We start from the raw sequence: 25850 nt of genomic DNA, 5'->3' as shown, positions 1-25850 counted from the left end.
AGATTAGTCGGTGCTTTAGCTGCCTGCTTGTAGAGATCAAATTTAAGTACACACGCACTCGAGGAAAGCGTTCTGACAGCACACACCCCATTCGCAAGCAGATGAATATCTGCCAAGAGATTTGTACCAAAAAAACAGGATGCAAGTTTCTTTCTGTCTTAAACAGCATTGATCAACTTGTTGGCTTCATTTAGACATCCTGTTTTTTCCCCCACCCTTACAACTGTAGATCATTCAATAGCTGTCAATAATAGCTCCCCTGACTGAACACACAGCCTCCAGGCAGTGAGGAAAAACTGTCTTTCCTAATCAGACATACTATTTGAAGCTTGTTGGAGCAAATGTGTTTTAATTGTAACTCAGATGTTGCCTGGTTTGTGCAGTGGCTTACAGATATAAAGTCAGGAGACAATTGGTGTTTAATGACATGTGCTGTGATGTGAAATGCACACTATTGCACATGAACACACTGACAGCTACAGTACGGGTGCACACTACCTGCACGCACGCACACACGAATGCAGACAAGCAAGCTCACGCTCTTCTTCTCATTTGAACTTAATTCAAATCAACAGAGGGAACACTGGAAGCCAATCAGATGCTCTTTCTCTCACATCAAGCTATTTGATTTTGTATTTTGAAAACAAAGAACTTAACCAACAATTGCAATGAACATCACTAAGAAGCAGGAATGTTGATTTGGGGTTAGCAGCAGCCAGGAAGCAAGAGACGTGATGGCAGCTATTATGTACAGTTTAATTCTGACAGCTGCAAATGGAAGGGAGACAAGTAAATGATTATGAACAGGGGCGGAGGGGGAGGGGTGTCAGAGTCAAAAACAGTGACATCATGGGCCTGTTTTAGAGTACTTAAACAGCCACGAGACAGTTTAAGGAGAACTCTTCAGAAAAATGGCAGAATGTGTCTGAAAAGCAGAAAATGGAACAACAATAATAACAGCAGCAAAATGTGGAATATGAGCATAATTTGACTGAGCTCATAAAATGTCAGCAGATCTAAAACAGCTGTATTCTGTTTTATTGTTGCCATTTAGTATCCGCTCTGTTCTCGGGAGAAAAACTTAACAAATGCCTCTTGACGATCCAACGAGCGCAGCTCTCCATCTCGTGGCTTTGAGTCGCAAATGATTGATTAATGATTTATTAGAAGTCCTCAAGATGACGCCATTAACACGCAGCGTGGAATAATACATGGAGTGCTCGCCTCTCTGCGCAGACACAAACCAAACAGAGGACACAGGTTGTTTAGACTTGACCTTCCTCTCTGTGTGTGTCGTCTGGGAACGTTGCTGCATCTCCATCCCGTCGTAACGTTTAATTTGCAGCACGCTCGGCCCGGGGTGTCAGTCCGGGAATAGCAATGCTCTTGCTTTCATTTTTGCTAAATTCTCCATGTTTAGTGCAGACGTGCATGTGGATTCCGTGTGCTTTGACTCCACCTACAGTTTCCATAGAGCACCACATATTATATATGTGCTTGTGGACTTTGACCCAAAAAGGAGAGAAGAATCAGCGATGATATTTGCCCTGAACCGGATGCCACAGGCTTTAAATAAAAGTAAAAATGCACACTTGATAATCACGAGATATAAGTGGAATGCTACAGGAAAGCTTTTTGTGTAGGTCGAGGCTTGTTTGGAGATTGGCAGCGATACACAAAGAGAGTGTTGTGAAAATGAGGAAGACATTTTCCATCAGTGACAGAGGGCACTTTCGCCCGACTCCCAGTGCTCAGCAGACAGAATGACAGCATGCTGACCTCTCTCTGTGCGACAGACCACTGCTGATGACAAGGTGTATTTTGGATGGCAGTGGCCTGATTCCTGCAGGAAACCATAGACACAGCTAAGTGGGCCTGTGCCACTTTTTCTTTGATCTATTACCATGTGTTTTATTGCTTAATCTTTTTTTTTTTTTGCACTATATATTTTAATACTACTGCACTACCTTTCTTGCCTGTTTCCAGGCAATAAAAACTGCCAGTCAGCGGGGGGGGGGGGGGGGAAATAAAACACAGAGTTAACGGTTACTACTCAGACAGGCTAATAAAAAGCAAAAGCGGTGGTTGGTGTAATTCCAAATGGGTTTTTTTGCAAAAGGTTGGTGTTTGGTGTGCATTTGAAGAGGTGGGTTTTTTTGTTACTCTGATCCCCATCAGGTAGTATCTTGCACCTCTCAAGTGCAACAACGCTTGAGGGGTAGTCTTGATGTGTGTTTTTGGGGACGTTTGAGAAACTAGCTTCAGGCGAGAAGTAGATCAGAGAGATGTGGCTACTTGACAGAGTTTACCATTGCCTGGAGGTGAAAAGGTGCCAGCCCATACTTGGATTTTTAGGCTGGTATCAAGCTATGACTGGCTGCCAGTGGAGGTTTTAAAAGGCAGTCTTATTGTAGCAGTTGGAAAGGCTGAGCATCTGTATATTAAGGCTAGCATTGAGGAAATTACTTATTTGCCTGTATTTTAAACACGTACACTTTAACCTCTGCTGTGTATGTGAAGAACAAACCAGTAAATAGAGAAAAAGAGCCATTGTTGCCACAGTTATTGAGACCGACAGGTAGTTTATTGGGGAACTGAATGGTAAAAATTAGACATACATGTCAACAACAACCTGGCCATTGAAATGCATGCTGAGAACATCACTCTGAATATTATAAATGGATATCTAACAAATATAACACGTGGGGAAAGTTAGTAATTTAGCCATTCTTTTTAAGGTCTTCTTTCCTCCTCATTGTGGTACTCTTCCTCCATTTTAAAGTAGACTTATGTGAAATCTCCTGTGCGCTGTCAGATGAAAACTGAGAAAATGCAACTGATGCAGATGGTTCTGACAGTCCAGGGAACTTCAAAGGTCCCAGTGTACTCTGGTTGAGTGTTTTCCTGAGTCCCTCTGAGCTTTCTGAGAAGCTCAAATGTCAGTCTCAGATCTCGGCTCTACCTGCAGTGTACACAAAGCACATCTAACTGCATTTACAGGTCTGGGTACTTGCTATGTACAGTATGTCTGACTTGACTCAGGTGCTCGAAACTGAAATAGAGTGGCTGTGGCCAGCCCTATGAATAAATTGTGCTGCAGTATAAATTGCAGAGGTGGCCCTGCCAATTTTATTGGGATTTAGGATAGTCGTCACATCATTTAAAACCCATTCCTCCCCTCAGTTAGCTGCTCCTCTTCTTTGTTCTGATCTCACATTTCCTCATCTCACTTCTCCTTCCACCTCTTTTATTTCCCAGCGATTAAAAGAAAGGAAAAGTGACAGTCATTTCCAAGTTAAGATTATTATCAATTTCCTCCCAACAAGCTCTGTGATCTTCTGCAGTGCCTGAGAGGAGAGTAGGACTGGCTATGTGCACGAGGCTTAATCAGTCTGGCTCTTAGTGAGCATGGGTCCATTTGTCCCAGATGCTAATCTGCAGAGCTCAGCTCTGAGGCCAGAAGCACTTTACATGTATTTGCTGCAAAATAACATGAGCAGGCATGCCAAGCCCATCCTGCTCGGGTTTTTGTCTAAGGCCCAGGGAAAGATTTGACACATCGGGGAGGGCAAAGCGTCCCTTTGCACCTCCACCACAAAGCGGTGGTTCACAGCTGTGGGGAGCAGATGCTCTGAGGTTACAGGCACAGGCCTTCGGGGACATTACCGCTCTGCCCTCCAGGGGCTGCATACATAACACACTCTTCAAAGAAAACTTAATGCTAGGAAGGTATTTTGCTGTCAGTTCTGTGACTTCAGCTTAGAAATATAGTATGTGTTCGATACGATAGTGCATTATGTGGTTATTGCAGAACACTGCAGAATGCTTACTTTGCAAAAAGAAGCACATTGCATAGTTTTCTCCACACTGTGTGGCTACATACTGTAGTGGTTTACATGTTCATGTGCAAATGAAAGGCTGCTGGTTTACTTCCAGTCAGAGACAAAAATCCCCTTAGAGTTGTGTTGGTAAGGGCATCCAGACAAAAGTAGCATCTGCAGTCTTTTCCACCCTAACAATAACACGTGAAATAAATGGATGTGAGATTTAGCAACCCATTAACGTACAATCTCTGAGTAAGCATTGCTCTAAGAGTCGGTTCCTCTTTGATTTATTCATATATTCTTCCCTCTGTGTCTAAATGACCATTAGACGTAGCCAGCATCGCGCTCAGATTTCACTCACAGAGAGTCTTAGATTTCTTCAGACCACTTAAGCCTGACCAGACATGTTTGAAAAAAATGTGTTTAGCCAAAAGGCCAGCGCTGTCAGCTCTGGGGCTGCTCACGATGGGATAATCTGCGCCGACTGTCGATAACCGAGCGCCCTTTCTCAGTCCCAACCAGACCCGATCCCTCACAGGTTAAAATCTGCATTAAAATCATTTAGCATGGCCTGTCTGGGCTTTGCTGCTGCAAATTATTGCGAGCGGATTTCTTTCTCTGTTGCACGTTGTTTTGCCCGTGATTCTGCGCTCACACTTTCTCTTGGCGCTTGGCACTTTCCACAAGTCGTTCCCCAAGGTAAATCCATATCTCTGTTGAGTTTGCCCGTTACGGGAACGAGTGGCAAGAAAAGGCAAGAGCAGGCATAAAATGAAAAGTAAAGAAAACAGAGGCCTCAGTATGCGTGAGTAAATGCAAGAAGAAATCATCTGTTAAAATTCATTAGCCAAGCTTCTCTGAACACAAAATGACAAGACATTAAATATGTATTATTTATGAAATGTCTGTGCTCTCTGAAAAGGGTGTCTAGTGCTGTTAATTACTCAGCCATTCATTCAGAAAAGATTATTTCAAATGGAAAGTGAAAGCAAGGCTAGACAGCAAAAGAGCTGTTAGTTTCTTTCACGCTATTTTTAAATGACATTGGTGAAAATGGAAAAGCTAATTATGGTAGCTCTAAAATTCAAAGCTAATTTGAGAAGCAGCATGTCAGGTTTATTGACATCTTCTGCAGAGTGATGTGGTTTGATGGCCACCGAGGAATCTTGCTGGCGCCGCAAGGGAAAGGGAGGAGTGGCTGCATGAAAATTTCTATTTGCAGAACTTGGTGATAGATTTTTATATTCCCCGATGCCTGGTATTTGTTGACTGCGTAAATAACAGATATGTTCATGTATATTCAAAGCTTCTTGCACATGAAAAGTCAATATTTTGGTGACGATCAGAATTCCAAACAGGCCTTTTAGCGAACCCTTGCACATTAGAAGATGTGGACAAAGTGTTTTCCTCTGGTTTTAAAATGAGAATGATCCCAAACTCGACAAAGACTCCTGGTAAACCTTTTCACATCCTGAAGACCCACGAGGCCATATTTTATCATCAGTCTGATTATGGGGTTCTTTTATTTTCCAACTTGTGGGGAAAAAAAGAAGACTACTTTCAAGGTTTGTGATTCCTCCTTAAAGGCAGTCACCTGGCAAAGTGGGACTGAGAACAGGGCATTTATCCACTTAAAGAGAGCCACCCCAATGATGTCAGTAACAGATGACTGCAAGACACTCCCCTCTCTATCGCCTCACAGCCGGTTTTGGTCACTGAGGGCAGAAGGGAAGGAGGGTGGGGGCAGGGGAGATAATTATCAGTATAAATGAAGCCCTGCGAACGATTCGCACTGCTGGGTCCCCTGATATAGTCTCCAAGGCAACCTCAACACGCTCATTTGTTTTGTAGATGAGTAATTACATCCAATTAGTGGCCAGTGGAAAAAAGGAGTCCAAGAAAGGCCCATTGTTCTGGATAGATTGTGTGAATATTAATAGTGGGACGGTCTGAGGCACAGCGATATGATCGGTGATACTCATGCAGCTGTGGGCACACTCTGCCCATTCTCGTCCTGCATAACAGATCAGATAGCCACTGATGAAAATATATGGCTTTGCGAGTGTGGGCCTGCATGTTTGTGTCTCTGTTGTGCTCCTGTGCCAAACAAAGCCAGTTTCCTACCTGAGCCTCCCTCACCGACAGCGAGCTCTAAATGTTTCAGATTTTATTTGCCACTATTTGCAGTGCCTTATTCCCTTATTTTTCTCTAACCGAGCCCTGCCCAGTTTGTGGTAATTGATACTTTTAAAGGCTAAATTGCTAGATTGGTGTTTATTGTCCTTGGCATGTGTTTGGTTTTTTTCTTCTTCCGTTTTTAATGAGTGATAAACTGTATGGATCTGCATCTGATCCTCAACCCAGTTGATTGTTGTATGTTTTTTGGCCTGTTGTGTTGCAGTTTTCCATTTATTGTTGTCGTGAGCTTCTGTTAGTATCATCCAACATCATTTTAAGACCTCTGGCTGCAACTGGTGGTTGCAGTTGTCACGTTTGAACAAATTTTCTTCCCAGTGGGCAAAAAAAGTCTTCTGTTCACATAAAACTTTAGTTTTCTGGGTAAGCAGAAAGTTGTTTAGAAAAACACAAAGGGTCTCACCGGGTTTGGAACCTCACCTCAAATTAAAGGCTTCTTGTTATTTTTCATGTCAACCCTGGCCACAGGTTTAAAGATGCACCCACTTCAGCTGATTGCTTTTAACACTATTTTTGCTTCAGTAGCCCTAATACCGTAGTTTAATGTCAGTTTTGTCTAAACAATAATAACAGTAATTATCAACCTAAATCCAGCAAATCACCTACATCTACTCGAGAGTGTGCATGTCATCTACACCTTCCTAATGCTGCTACTTCACAAGATCACACTGATTACAATATGGTTCATTTTCAGCTGCCTTTATTGTCGGTTTTATATCGTATGAAAGTGACTTTGTTTTTTATTGTACACTCACAAGACGAGTTTGCACCATTTTAAACTGGTGATATATTTGGAATGGATTCCTTATGAATCCCTAATAACGTGGTTTGTGCTATTGTCAATGTTTTTCCCCATTATAATTATTCCATTGATCCAGCTTTTCCTCATTAGCAAGGCCAATCAATTTTCAGTGACATTTTTCTAAGTGAAGTAAATGGAATGATTGCTTCTTGAGCTTTGTTCAATGTGTCAGGCATTATGTGACGTACGTGGGAAGCCTGCCCTATTTGGAGCCTATAATTTGATGAGTGGGCAGACAGCCCACAAGTGGTGAGATCAGAGTGCTAAAAAGCATTGGCGGGGAGAAACATGGCTGGTGCTTACTTTCCATTTGGCAGAAGTGGACTGTCTCACTCTGAATGGGTAGAGGTGAAGTGGCTTTGAATGGCTATTCGCTCCAGGACCCAAATAAAAAAACAAACACACAGCAGGGGAAACCCAGCATGGAAAAGCCGGTGTCACCAATCTCAGTCCCTCCTGAGTAGATTAACTCTCTTATCAAAGAGGTGTGAGAAGGAGCAGTTTCTTTTAATTGCACTCTTTATATGAGCAGCTTGCCACAGATTAAGAGAACAAGCAATAAATGTCAGCACGACTTATTGCTGAATGACATTTTCTAAACTGTTGATAATCCACCATCTGTGTCAAAGAAAGAATTCGAAGAGGCCAATCTGAGACGTGCTCAGAGTACTTAGTACACTTGAGAATTCTTATCATCAATAAACATGAACGTATGAAAGTCTGTATCTCATTCACATAAAAAGCTTATCAGTTTTTATTGGTCCAAAAAAAACGAGGGGTTTAAATTAATTATCGATCAGTGCGCTTCTGTGTTTCTTTTCATTTAAATGACAAAAGCTTCCTTCAGGTACGTCAAGTAAGAACTGTCGGTTTGAAATGAGAAATGTATTGACCTGCTTTGACCTGATTCTTAGATATATATATATATATATATATATATATATATATATATATATATTTATTTATATTTATTTATTTTTAGCTCACTCATTAATGCTTGCAAACAAACACCGGGACAGGTCAATTATGCAAAGCTGTGGCCTTACTGTGTATTTTGTATTTATTGCTTTTGGTCCATTTCAATTAAGTTAATGAGCAGTTTTTAATTATGTCCTTTCATGGAATTATTTTATACGTCCATTATTTTCGAGTTAGTGTATATACAATATAGCTGAACATAGCAAACACGGACCATATGCCAGGGGGTCTGGCCACATGGCAGGAGCTGCTGGGGAGGGAGGGCAGGGAGGGCCAACTAAAGCAGACAAAATATAAGGATGTGACCTTAAAATGGTGTAAAACACCATCGAGCTATGCTTATCAATCTGGACACTTTGACTATGACAATGAACAAGTTGATTTCCACAATGATGGAGTCCCCTCCCCTCCCCCTCCCCACCCTATACTGTATCTCCCAGGCCTCCCCGATTATGGGTTTTACTCTGCGCCCAGTGACCAGAGGGGGGGGCCCTGCTCCTTTGCTGACTATGGCTCCCTGGGGCCCCAAGCGGCTCAGATGCTGCACAGTGAGCATGCCACCTCCGCCTGCAACTCCCCCCTACAGCACCTACACAGCCCGGATCAATTTAAGAACCCAGGTTTGTATCTGAGCATCTATCTCATCCACATTTTGGACTTTTCAGTTTGATTCATGACATTTTTCCATGCAGATGATCTAATCTTTTTTATACACATATACATATTTCTCTTACTTTTGTTGAGGAAAAAAAATCCCTTTGAAAAATGATGATTAAAAAATGTCTTGCTGACAAAGTAGTATTGCATGTTCTTCCTCCTTTTTTTTCTCCAGTTTTTAATGTAGATCTTTTGTTCCTTTGTGAAGTTATGTTCCAGCCCCTGCTTGCACATAAGGGGGTCGACATATACAGAATGTAATCCTTCATTTGCATGTGAACCAAATAACTACTGATGATGTCTGAGAGTACACTGGCCACTCTGACAGAGCTCAGGTTTATGTTAATTTGGAACAGCAAAGGAGAGAGCAAGTGTGGGAGTGAGTGCCATATTTTTTCATTCGAGCCCTTTAGGAATTCTTAGTGTAAGAGTGATTGCCGTATTATTAGTGTGTGAAATTGGTAGAAATGCTGTACAGTGTTGAACACTTAATAGACAACTTTTTTTTGCATAATACAGCCATTACTCCGCAACACAAGCACATTTTCTTCTTCTGTGCTTTTTTTCTGATCTTCTCTCTTATGTAATCATAGCTGTTAAAAAGCAAGGGATGAGACTAAGTCAAATGGAGTTTATGTTGCGATTTCAGAAACTGCGAGCTTTATGCAGATAAATTAAATATAATTTCAACCTGATATTTTTTGTTTGAGAGCAGACAGGAATTTTTAATATATGCTGACTTTTAAAATAAAAGTGTTTATGTCAAAGGCGTGTTGTGGTGATGGCGGTCTTTTGACTGTGTTTTTACAGACTTGATGTCCCAACAGTGTTTCTTTCATTAAATTCCTGCTTAGTGGAATACCGTCATGAGATCATGGGAACCCAGTGTAGAATCATCCAATCAACCACCACTCTGGCTGTCTTTCCACCCAACAGTATAACTGTTTAAAAAAAAAAAAAAAGACAAATATACATATAGAAAGCAAAGCGATTTGTCCTGTCAGTCTTATTGGGCTGAGGGCATGAGTGCGGGCAAGATTTTTCCCCCTAATGGTTAAAGTGTTGGCCAGCTGCCCCCGGCAGATGTTGGCATTTACTACAGGCTGTCTGTGTAACCTTTAGTACAGCTAGCAGACAAAAAAATGCACAAGACGAGTCTTTTAAAGACAACAAATTATAGAGATGTAACTTTGTGGAGTTGTAAAGGAATTGTTGGAGGCTTTTGTGATAATACTTGTGCACATGAGGCAGCAACATCAGCACTAACTGTTTGAGAAAACACTTTTCTTCTTATAGATTTGCTAAGCAACACGGACAGTTTGATGGGATAAACATCTATATAGCAGAGGGAAAGAGCTGATTTCTTCCCATCACTGCAAGTACACATCAATCGCCCTTGTCTGTCGATTGTGAGGCTAAGTGACGTGCTGATTTATAGTATTTGATAGGCGATTTGGAGCAGTTAAGTAAAGAGTAAAGAGGTGTTTTGGTCAAAAGTCATGTTGCCTCAGCTCTTTAGCAGCACCTAATGAATATGTGTCTGCTGCACGCATGGCCCCTGAAATATTCTATGAGTTGTTGAAGCTGAAGCTTGTCTCACCTGAGAGGGCACGTTCAAATCCTGAGTGAGTCAGCGTAGCTTAATTGCGTCATAGCACGTGGGCGTTGTTTGTGGAATAGACTTGGGATCTGCAGCCAACCTTGAGCCTATGTGAAATTCAGAGACATTTAGTTGTGGGTGTTTTGAAGGAGATAAAATTAAATCAGAATGTTTGACAAAAATGTAATTGACAAGTATACAAAAACATCCGGAGATGGCAACTCCCACCAAGTGCAAGGGCATCGTCGTAGGACGTAAAAAAAAATGATAATAAAAAAATAATAAAAATCTCTCTCCATGCTTTTTCATGAGATATATTATTCAATATGGTTTCTTGAAATTTTATTTCAAGGTCAACTTTGACCTTGGTGCTAACAATGAAGGTCAAGGTCAAATGCTTAGCCAACCTAGGTACTCATGTCCTCCGAGGCCTAGTATACTGTTCTAAAATTTGAAGACAATCCATAAAAAAAATTGTGGGTAATATAAAGGGTTTTAAAAAAAAAAGTTTACATTTAGTGTGACCTTAACCTTAAACCAATTTTCATTAAAATTGAATCAGCTTGAGCTGTTATTGGTATCTACCGTCCCACAACATTTGAAAATGATATCTTGAAAACTTTGGACGCTAGATTGCTAACAAGCAGACAGACAAACGAACAGAACCGATTAAAAGCTTCCTCCCTTCAAAGGGCAGAAAATTAGATTTAAAGATATGAATTCTTTAAATAACTGATCATATCTGTTACAAACACAAGTTCGATCATTTTTCTCTCCAATCTTTTTTTTTTGTCTTTATGAAAAAAGGATGTATATTCCAGATAATAACAGAAAAATGCATTACAGTGGAGTCTGGCGTTCTTTTGGCTAAATGCACAAACCACTGCAGCCTCTACATCAAAAAATTACTTTCACTGAGAGAGGGGTGAGCTGCACTCCAATAAAAATCACCAGTTATAGGAAATGAGGATTGCCATTTCAACTGGAAAAAAAAATCCTTAATTATATAATAAGCCAGCCTACTGGGGGCTGTGTGGGCAAGATAAGCGCACTAGCAACTCTCCGTTTAAAGTCCTTACAGTTACAGCAGTGTCAACTCCACTAGATATATGTTTAGTGAGATGGCTTCATTTTCCTAGAGTGCCACACATAAATATCTGAAGCATGCTTTGAGGTGCTTCCAGTGAACCTAACCTGTCTGTTGTGGCTTTGATAGATGGAGCGGTGATACGTTAAACAAGGTGACAATGATAGTTAGTTTACTGTGTGTGTGTGTGCGTGTCTCCATCAGCGCGTTGGAGCCACAGCAGTCACACTGTGTCTTTTTCCATGCTCTACAAAGACCTCCTCTCAGGCATCACAGGGTTCATGAGCTAATATATATACACAAGATGGAGCATTTTCTGTGGTCAGAGGATTTTTCTTTTTAATGCAGTTGCACAGTTTTTTTTTCACAGTTTGTCTGTGAATAAGGGTGAGATGGAGGGTTATGCGAAGCTGACAGCAAAGGAGATTGCTGTTAAGAGATCACTGCATTTTTCTTTCTCCCCGGCTGTTTTTCCTTGTATTGCTAGTGTTATTGGCCTTTAGCAGGCATATGGATTTTCAAAAGGCATTTTATTATACTGAGTTGCTCTTACTCACAGGGCAAAAGGTGGTAAGTCATGTACAGTATTTCTTTTTTATCCCCCACCCTACAAGTTTGGACCTGCCGACGAACTCGGGTCAGGCTTTTATATTTCCTCCGTTTCCCTCCTTCTCTTGCCTGACATACCCATTTTATTTTATGCTGGAAGTTACTCTTGCAGACTAAAAAGTTGAAAAGTGCTAAATATTATATGATTTTGGTTTTTGTTTTTGTTTTTTGGGGTGGGGGGTATACCTAGTGAATCATATAAGAAAATAGAAGGTAGTATTTCAAATTCTGGGGCTCAGAATGCTCACCAAAAATTTCAGATCCTCATAATCCTTTGTTCCTCTACTCATGCTACAGCCGATGTCGCTGTACAAGTACTCCTTCACATTATGCATGTCAACATTTACACTGCAACCTTACTAGTTTATTAGCATGATGGAAGTATTTTTAGCAACGTGCCTGTTTTGTGTTGTGCATGACTATACAAAGTGAATGTTATTCCCGTGCATAATACACGCAGCATGTAGATTATATTTAGATATACTCATACTGGATTCACCCCTAATTTTGCTTGTTTGGTATGAAATTAAGCCAAAATCCTGCACCATTTTTCAGTCGATTACAAATTAAATTGAACGCGCAGTGTCAAATACAGTAACCTGTAATATGAGCAAGCCCTTCAAGACAAACGTATGAATCCAGTAATGCGTTCTTTTGATTTCAATTTGCCCATTGAGTCACAAGAGTAAGGATATACTGATCTTTGTTGGGGGTTTCTGAGCTGCTCCGCTCCTCGCTGTGTTTGTATGCAGGTGCCAACCCGTCAAGGCCCGGAGGTTTCCCCGGCGCTAATAGTCCAGGGCCTGTGGCTGACCTATATGGACCTAGCAGCCAGGATTCAGCTGTGGGCAACTACATCAGTGCTGCTAGCCCTCAGCCTGGCTCTGGCTTTGGCCCCAGCATCACAGTAAGTACTAAAATTCCGACTGCACCTCCTGCTTCTTCTTCTGCACTAAAATTAGACGTTAAAAAAAATGCAAATGGGCTTCAATTGCAACATTCTGTAAAGCAGCTCAGTGTTTGCATAAAAAGTAGCATTTATTCTTTTACTGAATTGACTAAAAGTAATCACTGCCGGCTTCTTAGAAAATATCCAGGGAAGCATTTTTGCTGTCAGGTTCAGGGCTCCCATAATAATGTAGTACATCCGTGTTAAACCCCATCGCAGCTCTGTAAGTTATCTGTGTCAAAAGCAAATGTTTTTCCCCTCTAGCTGTTGCACAAATCACCTCACTTCAGATCCTGCATCACCTGCCCAGAACAAATTTCTTTTATTTTTAGAACCCCATCTGTCCCAGAGCTGGAGTTCACTCCACCGCTAGGACGACGCTCCCACACAGGTTTTTGTGTCTCCCAGTGCCCTTGTCCAGTTAGGCTTGCTCGGCCACATGCTGTTGCACTTTCTTTTCTCTCTGATCAGTTAGCAGCTGGTCGCCAAGTCAGTGCGTAAGTGTTAGGACTACAAAGGCCAGAAGAGGTGACGGTAATAAAGAGAATATTGTGAGGGATTTCCCCATCAGAGTGCTAATAATCCCACCTTCCTTTGAAGGTGAAGAAAAAGACATTAAAATTCTGCTCTCAAGCTCCGTGTTCTCTGTGAACCGATCTATTATCATAAGTGTTGGAGAGAGCATCTTAAAGCCAGTAGGAACATCTTTACTTCTAAAAGGAACTCTAAGAAGAAGGTTTAGCCATTCAGATTCATTCCTCTTTTTTCCCGTGTTTTCCCAACATTGCAGCAGTTTGAGTCTATGCAGGGTGGAAACCTAGCAAGAGCTAGTTTACTAAAGACATGTGTAATGGCTTGACAAGGATTATTTCTACATTCAAAATAAATGAGACTTAGCAGTCAGTTCCCATCATAAACTACTCCCTCTCTGTTTTTTAGCATTCCTAAGACAGTTTTCTGAGAGCAGCCAAAGACTGAATGAGCCAAAGTAAAATCTGATGTACTTAGCTTATTTACTGTCAATAAAGGAAAAGGCTCAAACGCCACGAAAGAAGACCCAATCAGCACTTTGTTTACTCGTACGTTAGTCTACCTTCGACCTCGCCGAGTAATTAAATTTTTTTACCGTGTGAATTTTCTGGCTCTAGCAAAGTGCAGCAGGATTTCAGTTCACATCGGAGCATGTTTGTGCTGCTTTACATGACTGAACTGAGTGACACAGTGTAAACTATAAAAATAACACCTGCTTTCTGGAACAAGCTCATTAATGCATGGCTTAACTGAGACGGAATAACGACAAGCCCATTAGTACAGCGAGCGAGCGCCGAAAAGACTACAGGGTGAAGACGCTCGTTCCAAACTTTATAGTCCACATCATTAACTTGAATTTCATGCTACAGTAAACAGATATTTATCTATTTATTTATTTAGGTGATCCTCTGGTTGTGGTATTTTGTGGTGCTTTTTTCTTTTTTTAAAATCTAAGCCTTTGTGGCAAACTGTGGCTTATGCTGCATTCTGAAATCACACATTTTCTGAGAAGTACCACAGGAGATTTATCACGTTGTGCGCTTGAATCAGTTGAACTAAGTGCGGCGGTTTAGCGAAGATGTCGTGAATGTGACGCTTGCACTATACGGCTGTAATGCCTTGTTGCTATTGGATAGTGTCACAAATATACAAAACAGGTAAAAGAGCTCGTTTAGATGTTTGCAGCCGTGCGTAATTGATATCCACGCAAAGCAGAGCTTAAGAGAAAAAAAACCCCCAACATTTTAAAGCCTTTTTCCTCCCTGAGCAAAGCCCCTATTATTAATTGTTTTAGGTCCACTGGCTATCTGCTTTAATCTGCTGGTCTCAGTGTAGGAAGCAAAATATTTGCTATGAAACACCACGCTGGCTCATTTTCAAGGCAGATTTACCGGCAGATAGTTCACAGATGGAAATGAGGCCATTTGTTACAATTATTTTCCATTTGTTGCAACAGTTTGTAGCCATAGTTTATTACTGAGTTAGAAAATAGAACAAGTCTTTCAACCCCCCCACCCCAAAAAATACAAAAAATTCTGAAGAGATGAGATTAATATTGAAGCAGCAAAGTGTAGCTGATTTATGAAAGAGGTGGGTGAAGAATACGCGGTGTATTTTACCAACATTATTCAAGCCGGGCCTTCTGATTCCCTTACAGAGTCAGTTTTTGCCCATAATACTACTAGACTAAATCACCACTTCAGAATCACAGCGAATCAATAAAGGAGAGGTGATGCAGCAGGCCTCTGACTTCCTGCTCCAGCTGAGATGATCTCTCTATTCAGAACATTAAAATAGGAAATGATTCAGAACTAAAATTCGCTTCATAATTCACTTCTTTACCGAGGACGCCGTTGAACCGAGCGCATATAAGATCGTCATATCTCAGGAGCTCACGGATGACTTCAGATTCACCGATTTGTCCTTCTGTCTCACGCTCCACTGATTTTATTAATCCCTTTAGCCAGTACGAAAACAGCTACTGCGAAGAAGCTTTAATGAACTTAACTGTTTTTTTATGCAAGACAATTAGAGCGCAATTAGCTGATTGAGGTGATAAAGACAAGCAAGCGCTGCTGAAAGTGCTTCTCTCCTTTTCACTGTTGTGTTTGAATCCAATCATTTTTTACAGACCTGTCAGTAGGAAAGCTCACAGTGTCCTGATAAGTGAGCCTCAGTAATAAAAGCCATTCAATAGTCAGAAGCACACTGATCTTACTGAAGGCTGTTTATGATCCTATTCTCGGCATTCTTTCAGATGAAATCACTTGTGTATGTTAGCATGAATGGGGATTGTGTGTATTATTACATATTTTGTACTTAGATCCTGTAATCTGAGTGCTGCATTGTTATAAGAGCTTGCATTATTAAATGCAGTATGAATCATTTACTGTACAGAGCATATCTAACTGTTTTTAATATCTTTTAGCGTTACGTGGCTTTTTCTTCCTGTTGTAATGTTGCAAATATTCTTTTTGCAAGAGTGTGAAAAGAGTTGGTTTGATATTTCAGTATTCTCCTGCTCTGCTACTCAACATGATCACAACATTCACATTCATGCTAGCTGTGAAAAAAAAAAGTTGATATGATACTCACTTTTCTCTCTTTGAAATGCATACTGACAAAAGCACTAACTGTACACTTTTAGGGCCCGTTGATTGCGACAGCTTTTACAAATGGATACCATTGAACAGGTGGCCGGTTGCCATCTCATCAGAGGTATTGCATTTTATTTACTGTGCATTTCTATCAGTATCTATCTGTACTATGTGTTCATCGCATTAATCGTTGTTCCTTCACCTCTCTTTGGGGAAACACAGAGCTGGTAGTAATGTGTGAGTGTGGCGAGGTGGTTTGTTTGAGGTCTTTTTCCAAAAACGAATAAATACAACTGATAAAAAGGACAGAAGATTAGCAGACATTACGAGAATTTTAATCATTTTGTGATTGTTTATGAAGGAAAGCTTCATATATCGGTTACCCGCACACATACTACCGGTTCTTCAGTTTTTCTTTCCTCCTTCTTTTCGACATTTTGAAATGTTTCCATCCTAAAATAGTCACATGTCTGTGTAGAAAAATCATATGTCTTGCTATTCAACCAGAGGGGATGTCACAGTTTAAAGTGTTTTTGACCTAAGCTCTGGCTGTCCAAGGACAGGACTCTCATTACAATTCTTTCACAACTTTTTAAATCGAAACTGCAAAATCTTTCACTAACAAGCAGCCGAGGTGTAGGAAGAATCTTTGAGGAAGGGAATTGCTTATTACTACATGACCTTCTTTTTGCTAACACTGTCCCTCATATGTACAGCCACAATGTCATATATAAAACCTTGTCTGCCCTACAGATACTTGTAGATGTTTGATGTGCATAAAATGTATTTTTGTATACGTTTTTAAACGTATTACAAGAGTCCACAGCACGATATACCACACCTGCCACTTTATTAGGTACGTCAACAAGGATAACGAACATGGGTATGTTGCGGTCAAAGGGGATAGGTCAGATCAGTAACAGTAGGCTAGGCTGTAGCATTTAAACAGTGCTCAGTCGGTACCAATAGGCCCAAAGTTGGCAAAAAATATCACCATCACACCACAACCTGTAGCCTGAAATGTTGATACAAGGCAGGATAGAGCAATGCTTTCATGTAGTTTCCATCACATTCTTGCTCTACCATCAGAATGTTTTTTTTCCCAGTTTCTACTTTTGAGGTTGGTGACCCCATGCAAACTGTAGCCTCAGTTTCCTGTTCTTATGTGACAGGAGTGGCAGGCAATGTGGTCTTCTGCTGCTGTCGGTTTAATTCCATCTAACCAATCAGCTACTGGCATGTGATTGGCTGATTAGATATTGGTATGAGCAGATATATGTAATAAAGTGGCAGGTCAGTATATATGCACAGATGCTAAATTAATAAGCCGGTTAAGTATATAGTGTGGTATTTGTGACAGCCTAGACTTTTTGTTATTGGACAGGCTATTTTTACAGTAATTGGTGCTTCTGTTATGCTTGCAGGAAATTTTGACCTGTAGCAGTTTCTTAGAATCATATCCCAGTTATTCATGCTTCAGCAAGCCTGCAAAATGCGTCACAGCGTGTATTATTTATGTTCGAGACTTACTCTAATTAAATGTATGCTTTCTAATGCTGTTGTTCCTTTTTTCCTTCTTTTTTTTGTTGTTGTGTTTTTTCCTTTATCACCCAGCAGAGTATATCTGGTGGCCCAGGAAAGACAGGACGAAGTTTCTAATTGGCTTTGTGTGCAGGTGATGCTAATCCAACTTCAAGCACTACAGCATCACCCCGGCAAAACGAACGAAAGTCGGAACCATATGAAGAAGAAAAGAAAATGTTTATCATCTCAGAAAAATAACAACTGCTGTACTATACTCCAAACCTCCTATAACTTTACAACCTGGTTTGGTATGATGTTTCACGTCGAGTTCATTCACCTACTTTCTTCCTCTGTTAGCTTTTCTTTTGATTAGATTTGAGAGAGTCGTTTTAGTTGAACCTTTAATTTTGTGTCGTTTTTATTTTATCTTCTGGTATTGTTGTGTAAATCTTTTTTTTTTTTTTTTTTTTTTTTTTGCTTTTTTTCGTTTGAAGTATGGCGGTCATAGCCAAGAATATCTTCAAAGTCACGTCTTCATCTTTGTACTGGTGAGTCTAAAAGGAAAAAAGCTCGGGATGTTTCATTCAGTCTTTCTGCAAAAAAAAGAAAAGAAAGAAAACACAAGAAAAAAAAAGACAAGCTCAGTGCAGAAAGACTCGGAGAAGAAAAAAAAACATTTTAAGGAAATTTTAAAGAAGGTATCTAAGTAATAAATCTTAGTAGCTGTTTTATTTCTTGTGATGTCTCATTGTTAACCATAATTACCTATTTTTGGGCAATACAAAGAGGACTCCAATATTTTTATGGTCCTTTTTTATAAGTGTTGTTTTTGTTGTTTAGAAATATATATATATGCTATAACAAATTTCATATAACTACATTGTGAATTCAAACTTGAGAAAAAGAAATGTAGCTGTACATATTATTCCAGTCACTGCATATAACCAACTCAGTGAGAGAATAGCATATTTTTGTGATGGTGTGTCAAAAGAACATGTTATAGCGTGTGAATAGAAGACAAAGCTGTAAACAGTTATTATTCTACTTTTTTTTTTTCTGCTGGAAGACGGTATAACAACCCCACACGGAAACAAACACACGAACACACACACGCCTAGCACACACACACTTGCTCTGTAAATACTGAAGCTGAATAATTTTACAAGTGTCATACCAGCAAAATTTACAAGCGGTGAGTCAACACAGTTTTGGAGAAATAATAATAATAATAATTTAAAAAAATAAAGAGCCTGATTGGTATCTTTTTGTCTAACTGTTACAGTATCAGTATCATTTCAAAGAGAAAGTTTAAAAGAAAAAAAAAGATGATTAAATCCAAAGCACACTGTACTTAGATGTGAAGATTAGAACTTGAAGCAGGCTCTGCGCATCCTGACACTTTTCTACTCTTGAGAGGAACTTGTTAGCTGCAATGTTGATGTTTGTTTCATCCTGCACGTTCCCGATTAGTTCTTTTTCTTTTTCTTTCCTTTGGAACACAACACCTGGGCTCTGTGCTCGAGTCTTTATGTAACGCTCGTCGTCCGACTCAGATCTTTTTCTTTCTTTTTTTTTTTTGAGTGAATTAGGAAAGTAAACATTTTTAATACCATACCTCAGCCTTCCTGAGTTCTCTTATGGAATCATTGGCAGGTTTCTTAATTTATTCTAGTGGCAAAACAAATGAAAACACTGAAAGGTAATTAAGCAAGTAATCATTGCACTGTGAGTTGTAAAGTACAGGCCATTTTTTTCTATTTGCACATGTATATGTTGGCTTTTTTTTAAAAAAAAGAAAAAGGAAACTGCCCTGTGCTTTGGGATAGCATGAAGGATTTCGGAGCTAGCGTGTTCTCGACTAGAAAAAACACTTAAGCGTTTTGAGGCGAGTTCACAACGTGGGAAGTAGTAACTGGTTATGTTGCTGTGTACACTTGGATTTCTTTATAGAGTAGACCCATGTCTCATCTGACGATATTTAATACGGGGTCAAAAGATGACACTGAATAATTCACTATCTACCACTGCACCGGGTTTTCCACAGTACGTGTGGTCGATGGTTTTACTCGTGATGATGATTTATTAATAATAATCATAATAATAATAGGCTCCAGTATGCGTTCAAGTTTTGAAATTCGATGCCGCCGCAGATGCGTTTGCTGTTTTCCTTTTACCCGCGTCTCGTCTCGTCTCATTTCTTTTCCTTTTAAAACAACCAGGTAAAGAACTATGCTGGATTACTTTTAAAGTAAACGATACGGAGGTGTGATCGAGTAATAATTTAAACAGTCAAGAGAAGAAGAAGAAAAAAACAACTTGTAATGTTCAAATGTAAAAGAAAATAAGAAACAAAACTATAAAAAAAAAGATGCTTCTTTGCTGATTTCAAGTTTAATCAGAGTTTTATTGATACTTTGTGGTTTATATATTAATAATTGTAATATACTATTAAAATGTACTGTGCATCCATTACTTTCTCTCTTTCCATTCCCCATCCTCAGAGATCCTACGATATTTTGTTGCTCATTCATGTACTTCATTAGTGTGTAAAGAAATCACAGTTAACTTGTAAACAGAGTGCTGTCTTTGATACCAGTGTAGTGCTCTTTGTTGTTCTCCCTTGCTCTACCTCTCCTTTCTCTCATATTTATCCCTCTCCCTCTTGCGCTCTTTTTCTATCTCCTGTAATTACAAAGTAGATGTTATAGAGGACTCATTAATATAATACTTGTAGTGAATAGTGGATTTAGGACCAGTCGAGATATACCTTTCTCTCAACGATCATGTTATTCTGGTATTTGCAGACAGTTATTTTGTTAGAGGTTCATTGTAATTTTTCCCTGTATGTTTTTTTTCTTTTTCTTTTTTCTTTTGGTTTGGTTTTGCCACTCTCACATGGTTTCAGCTAACCAAAGCTCTCATGGATGAACAATAGAGAAATAGTTGCTGTAAGATGGAATTGTACACAAGGCATTATTTGGATCCCCACCCTTGAATGTTTTTAAAGGGGTGTGCCATACTACCTTAAATGCTAATGCTAGATATGCAAAACTTTTGTGTTTGATTGTTTCTTTCCTTTTTTTTTTTTTCAAGAGGGACACAAGCTGAAATCACGGGAAAAAAAAACAATTTTTACTTAAGATATTTCATATTTTTTTAAGAGACATGCGATATCACATACGTCATCAGTCACAGAGCTGTTTAAAGAGCCTCTTCTATCTTTTAATGTTTGTACACTTTGCAGATATCCCAGGCTCCTCTGGTGTCATTTTTTTTAGATGATACAATTTTTGAGCTCTTATTTATTTGGGAACTGTTAATGACTTTTTTTAAAATCTTATTTGAATCTGTTAACAGTGTTTCTGACACTACAGAGGCATTACTGACACACACAGAGAAACACTGCAAATACTGAACAGAGAACCATTAGAGGAATATCAGCAGGTGCTGAGGGGTGTCGAGTTTGTCACGTCTGATTAATAGACAGTTAAATTCCTGTCCAGAGTTGGACCTGCAACCTGAAGCTGTGATGCATTGCCAAGCTAGAATAGATTATTATTAACAACCGTGTCAAAGGATGCCTGGACTTAACATGTTTAGATTTACACGAGCAAAAACAAACTTATTAAAACAATGGGATTGCTGCTGAAGCCGCTGCTTGGACCCCTAATACAGCCAGTGCAGTTGAGCCTTTTTGAGCATAATCTCTGTTTGCTAATTTACTGGCTCTTTAAATTAACGGTTAGTATTACCCTGTTGTTAATAAGTTAACATTAGTGCACTCTTTCTTCCTTACCAGTCTGCACACAGCACATAGAGTACACAGCAGCTTTGTCAGTGATGCTAATAAGTTATCTTGTTTTGCTTTTTTTCTAAAGTAAATGATGAAAGTAAATGATCTTTACTTTACTTTCTGAAAGTAAAATTGTTCTTTTTTAAAAATTACAATTAGGCAGCGGCCAACTATCGCATACGTCAGTATCTTAGCGAGGTAGAGTGATCACTCACTTTAGAAAAATGCAGTATTTGTGGAAAAAGTTTTATTGTTTGAAATATAAAAAGAAATGTATTAATAGCAGAAGAACAATAACTGAACACAGTTTGGTTATAATTTAATTCTCAAAGTAATAAAGAAATTCCTCCTGTTCATTAAAATATTTTAATTGTATAATTAACTCAAATGCAACCCAGTCACGTTCCAGTTTTCTTGGCGTTTTTTCCAAACAACATATACCGGAGCAGCAAGCACACACTACACTGTGCTGTCGCGGTGCCTGTTGTCTCTTAGTCTATAATTAACCCCTTTTCACTGGAAAGAAGGCTTGAAATGGCTTGTTTTCCCTCACACAATATCAAAATTGACTCTTCTATTGTTTTGTGATCCTGTAGCTTGGACTTTAAGGTAGCATGGCTCTGTTGCTGTAATTTCATTTTATCTCAAACTGACAGCAGTTTACAGCTGATGAATGTTACACATCTTAGTAGACTAGCTTATCCATTTGGGGAGAGGGGAGGGGACTTGGTTTAAGAAAAAAAAAATAATCAAAAAAGAAAAAAAGTCAACCTGGAAGGTGTTGACATTTGTAGTGTACTACCGTATCCATTTAAACTTGAATCTCGAGGCAAGTGCTAGGCAATGGCCAAACAACCCCATCAGTTCGAGGTGGGGGTGGGGGGGGGAACCACCCTGAAACCGTACACACTTATGGGATTTCTGTCATCCTGGGTTCACAAGCGTTTTCTGAATATGAACAAAGGTTTCCTAAAAGCTGGAACACCAGGCTTTACAGGCTCCATTTCCAGTGAATCAGACAGACTTTGAAGGCTCATTGAATGTTCTTGAGCATTTTTATCCAAAAAGAGGCTTACTCATAGTGGTGCTAATGGTTTTTTTGAAAAAGCAAAAAACCAGACAGTGTGCCCTTATCTCTGAGAGATACTGGATACCGTCACAGTGAACACAAAGTTAGGTCTCCGGCCAGTTCACAAAGTGACTCTCGCTAACAACGCTATTTAACGTTTTTTTGGCTCGATATATCAAAGATCAGTTCATGTTCACAAATCTGGACTGAACTCTTCAAGGTGACGGAAATGGCACAAGTTTGCCTGTACTACTGTGTTTTTGGGGTGAACTTCCCCTCCAGTCCAAACCATTGCCATCTCACGCCATGCTCATCGCCAAATATATACATATAATTGCAATATATATGTATATAGATGAATATATATACTTGCAATTCACGCTCATTTGAACTGAATAATATTAGACTGGAGACCTCAGCTGTATACAGAATAATCCTCGTCACACAGCCACGCCCAGGTTCATTTAGTCCACTCATCATTATTGGTTCGCCATCATGCGAGTTCTCCCCCGGCGTGTTGTCGAGGTTGGAGTGGACCGCACGGCCACGCGGGGTGTCCAGAGGCTCTTCAGACTGCACGGCCTGCAATGTGAGGCTCTGCCGTGTCTCCGCAGGCTGAGCGCAGAGCTCTCTCCACCGCTGTCTGCCCATTCCTAACACTTGCCCCTTTTTTTTATGTTAACCGACTTTTTATGGCGAGAGACAGACAGACTTGACTGACATCTGAAAGCATCTTTCAGGTTATCATATGGCTTGCTCAAGCCCTGTTGTAAAATATACTAAAATAATAATGATAATAATAATGGATGGGGGTCTCTCACATATCAAATGTGGAAAGTCTAATTTTATATTTGTATTTTCAAATAATAATATTGACAAAAAAATGTCTGTGAAAGGTTTCCATCCTCTACTGTGGTCCAGAAATCGATGTGTCTGTCTGGAAAATAAATAAAATAAACTGAATTGTTATATGACTTCTTTCCACTGTTGCGTTGTATTTGTGTTTTTCTGAACCCGAATGTCACAGCATTTCAAAATCAGTGCAGATTTGCGGGAAACTATCACTATTATATCACAGAATTATGTTTATTTTCTGTTTATTTTATTTTATTTTTTAAAAAGGGGATAATATCGTACCGCATTTTGACTGGACCACACACACTGAGCATGTTAGCTCCTGGGATCCTTTGAGGTCTCTCATAAGTCAGCAGGATTAATAGCCTAAGATGCAATTGGGGAAAATGTTGAGCAAACAAAGACTGACGTGTAATTCTGCTGCCCCTCAGTGGTCTCTCGCAGCGCCTGAGAAGATGCAGTGCTTTCAGGGAAGCGCATTCGCCAGTGCCTTATTCTTCATCAGCGTCACATGGAGAGCATCAGCATTAGCCGAGGCTCAGTGTATAAACGGCTGGGGATGTGATAGAGTAGATGAGCAAACAGGCTGCTGCATGACAGGCCATTTCAGGGCCTTACAATAGTACCTTTTGATGCGTTTGTCACGCTGTGCTTAGTTCTGCTTCTTCCCGAGATGGAGAATTTAACCTCAGATGGCAGAAGCAAAAATCTGATTCCGAGTCATTTTCTGAGGTGAAACACTTGACAATGAAGAAAAAATTCAGCTGCTTTCTGACTGGATCGTTCCATTTTTTCACACATTTTTTACTGAAGCTAACTCACAGACACACTGAGGATAACAATAGTGTATTGAGTTCAAGACAATAGATTTAAAACACCTTTTTTTGTATATGTTTACCGTGATAGATGGCGATAGTTAAACATGACGCCGGTGGAATTCAGGGATCAGGATTTTTAATGTGGGTGCTTGTCAGGTGAGACCGACGGTCCGACAGCTCCATCACTCACTTAGACACGGCAATCCATAAATTCAGACTGAGATCAATACTCTTGGCTCAGCTCTGTTTTTCACAGCCGAGGCACTGCGAGTTTAGGTCACGCTGCATTCATTTTTGTGTTTGTGTAATGAGCACAATGATGATCCAATTTGGCAGTGTGGGCTGTTTCACTTTCTTACAAAAGAAACTGCTCTGGATTTTCTTGCTGTCTGTCAGAGGAATTGACTCTTAGATTTAAAGAAAACAAAAGCAAACATTAATACAGGCGAAACTTTAGAAGCAAAGATGGTAAATATGAAAAATGGCTTAACCTCAAGCAGATGTGAACAGAGTTTGTCCAGACTCTGGTCACTGTAATTAGCAGACAAATCTGTCAAAGAGCCGATGCTCACGTTGACTGTGTTTTTAACTCAGAGGCCTAACTGCTTGACCTTTCCAGTCCACCTGCCTTTAATTAAGTGCTAATTAAAAGTGCCATTATGATCAGAGAGCTCTACACTCGTCGGCCCTTAAACACAAGGATTCGAGTCTTTAGTGGAACTCTGCAAGACAATCAGCAGTCATGGGAGCTAAATGTCAGCTCACAGCGGAGAAAAGGAAGCTGTAATAATCTGTGAAATCAAAGTTTGCTTTAAAGTAAAAATACTATAAATGATATTTGAGCATGAGCCTCTATATTGTGAAAATGTATCTCCTGTTTCAAAAAAAAGGGTAAATGTGAAAGGGGCTAAAGGTCGTGATTAGCATTATCCAAACAGACACAAACACAGATCATAGCAAATATGTGGGGCATATAGCAGCATGTCACAGGCTCATTTGATGGCCTCACCTCATACCAGTCGCACTGTGCAAATTTCCCATGGGCCAGCACTAACAGGCTGAATGTGACAGCTCCTGGCAAACACAAAACAAGCCACAGTGCACGGAAATGCCATTGCGAGGATGCAGCATGGCAACGACGGCGGCGATGCTGAGGTCGCTATGGAGGTGTAATGAAGAAGTTCAAGAGGTGGTCCATTTCCACCTCCGTGTGCCTGAAAAGCAGAGGGAGAGAGAGCGGAAGAATACCTTTCCGCCATGCATATTCATGGCGTGATGTGGTGCTGCAGGAGACTCACATCCCCCATCCTCAGCCTGCGAGGACACCTCAGAGCCCCTCAGCACTTATTAAGGTAATTAAGAGCTAGTCTGAGATGCTGGCAATGTTTAATTGCCAATTACAGGTAGGTTAGCTATAGATGAAAATGACAGCTATTTATGTATCACATCAGCCTAAATCATCAAGTTGTGTTTATGCCTTGAAAATGGGAAAGGAATGAAAGGTTGGGAAGCATCCAGGATCCTCACACGAGCCTGGCATTGTAGGAATTCAAGTGCAATAATGAGCAATGTTCAATGGATATGCACTTAATTTTATGTGCATCACTAAATTATCTCCCCACACAGCCATGTAATGGTTGCTCCTCTTTTGAAGCGGAAAATTTTTTTGACAGTGCTGTGTAATAGAGTCAATAGTTGATGAGAAGACTGCTGTGGATGGGGAGATGAGGCACTCAGGTGGCTGTTTCCTCCCAGACTCTGGGCCTAATGTAGCCTTTGGCATGGAAATTGACGTGACATTGATGGGCACTCTCCCGCCAGCAGAGAGTCATGTGCCTGCACAGCCTTCCAATTCGCTAATAATTGCTGATTAAAAACTAGTTAAGAGTCCATGAAAACTCAAATATGCATTAACCAAATGACCTTCTGGGAATGGCAAACGTCTGAAGCCAAGAGCACAG

At 40.1% G+C, this 25850-nt stretch overlaps 1 protein-coding gene across 12 annotated transcripts in view; it reads left to right on the top strand.

The window, feature by feature from the left end:
• The window catches only part of msi2b (musashi RNA-binding protein 2b), a 261495-nt gene extending 238305 nt beyond the window's left edge, over positions 1–23190 (top strand). For 3 of the 12 annotated variants that reach the window (XR_014876617.1, XR_014876620.1, XR_014876619.1), the window contains 3 exons: positions 8241–8420; positions 12506–15951; positions 17445–23190. Coding sequence is in view for 5 of the 12 variants with exons in the window: in XM_085175919.1 (XP_085032045.1) it covers positions 8241–8420; positions 12506–12660; positions 15881–15922 (377 nt within the window). In the remaining 7 variants the exon portion in view is untranslated. The remainder of the gene's footprint in view (positions 1–8240; positions 8421–12505; positions 15952–17444) is intronic. The other 9 variants (XR_014876622.1, XR_014876621.1, XR_014876623.1 and 6 more) reach the window with 5 other exon arrangements.
• Positions 23191–25850: the final 2660 nt, after the last annotated feature.

This window comes from Neolamprologus multifasciatus, chromosome 10, assembly GCF_963576455.1.
Source record: "Neolamprologus multifasciatus chromosome 10, fNeoMul1.2, whole genome shotgun sequence".
In the NCBI taxonomy this organism is placed as follows: Eukaryota; Metazoa; Chordata; class Actinopteri; order Cichliformes; family Cichlidae; genus Neolamprologus; species Neolamprologus multifasciatus.
This window is presented reverse-complemented; position numbering and strand designations above follow the sequence as displayed.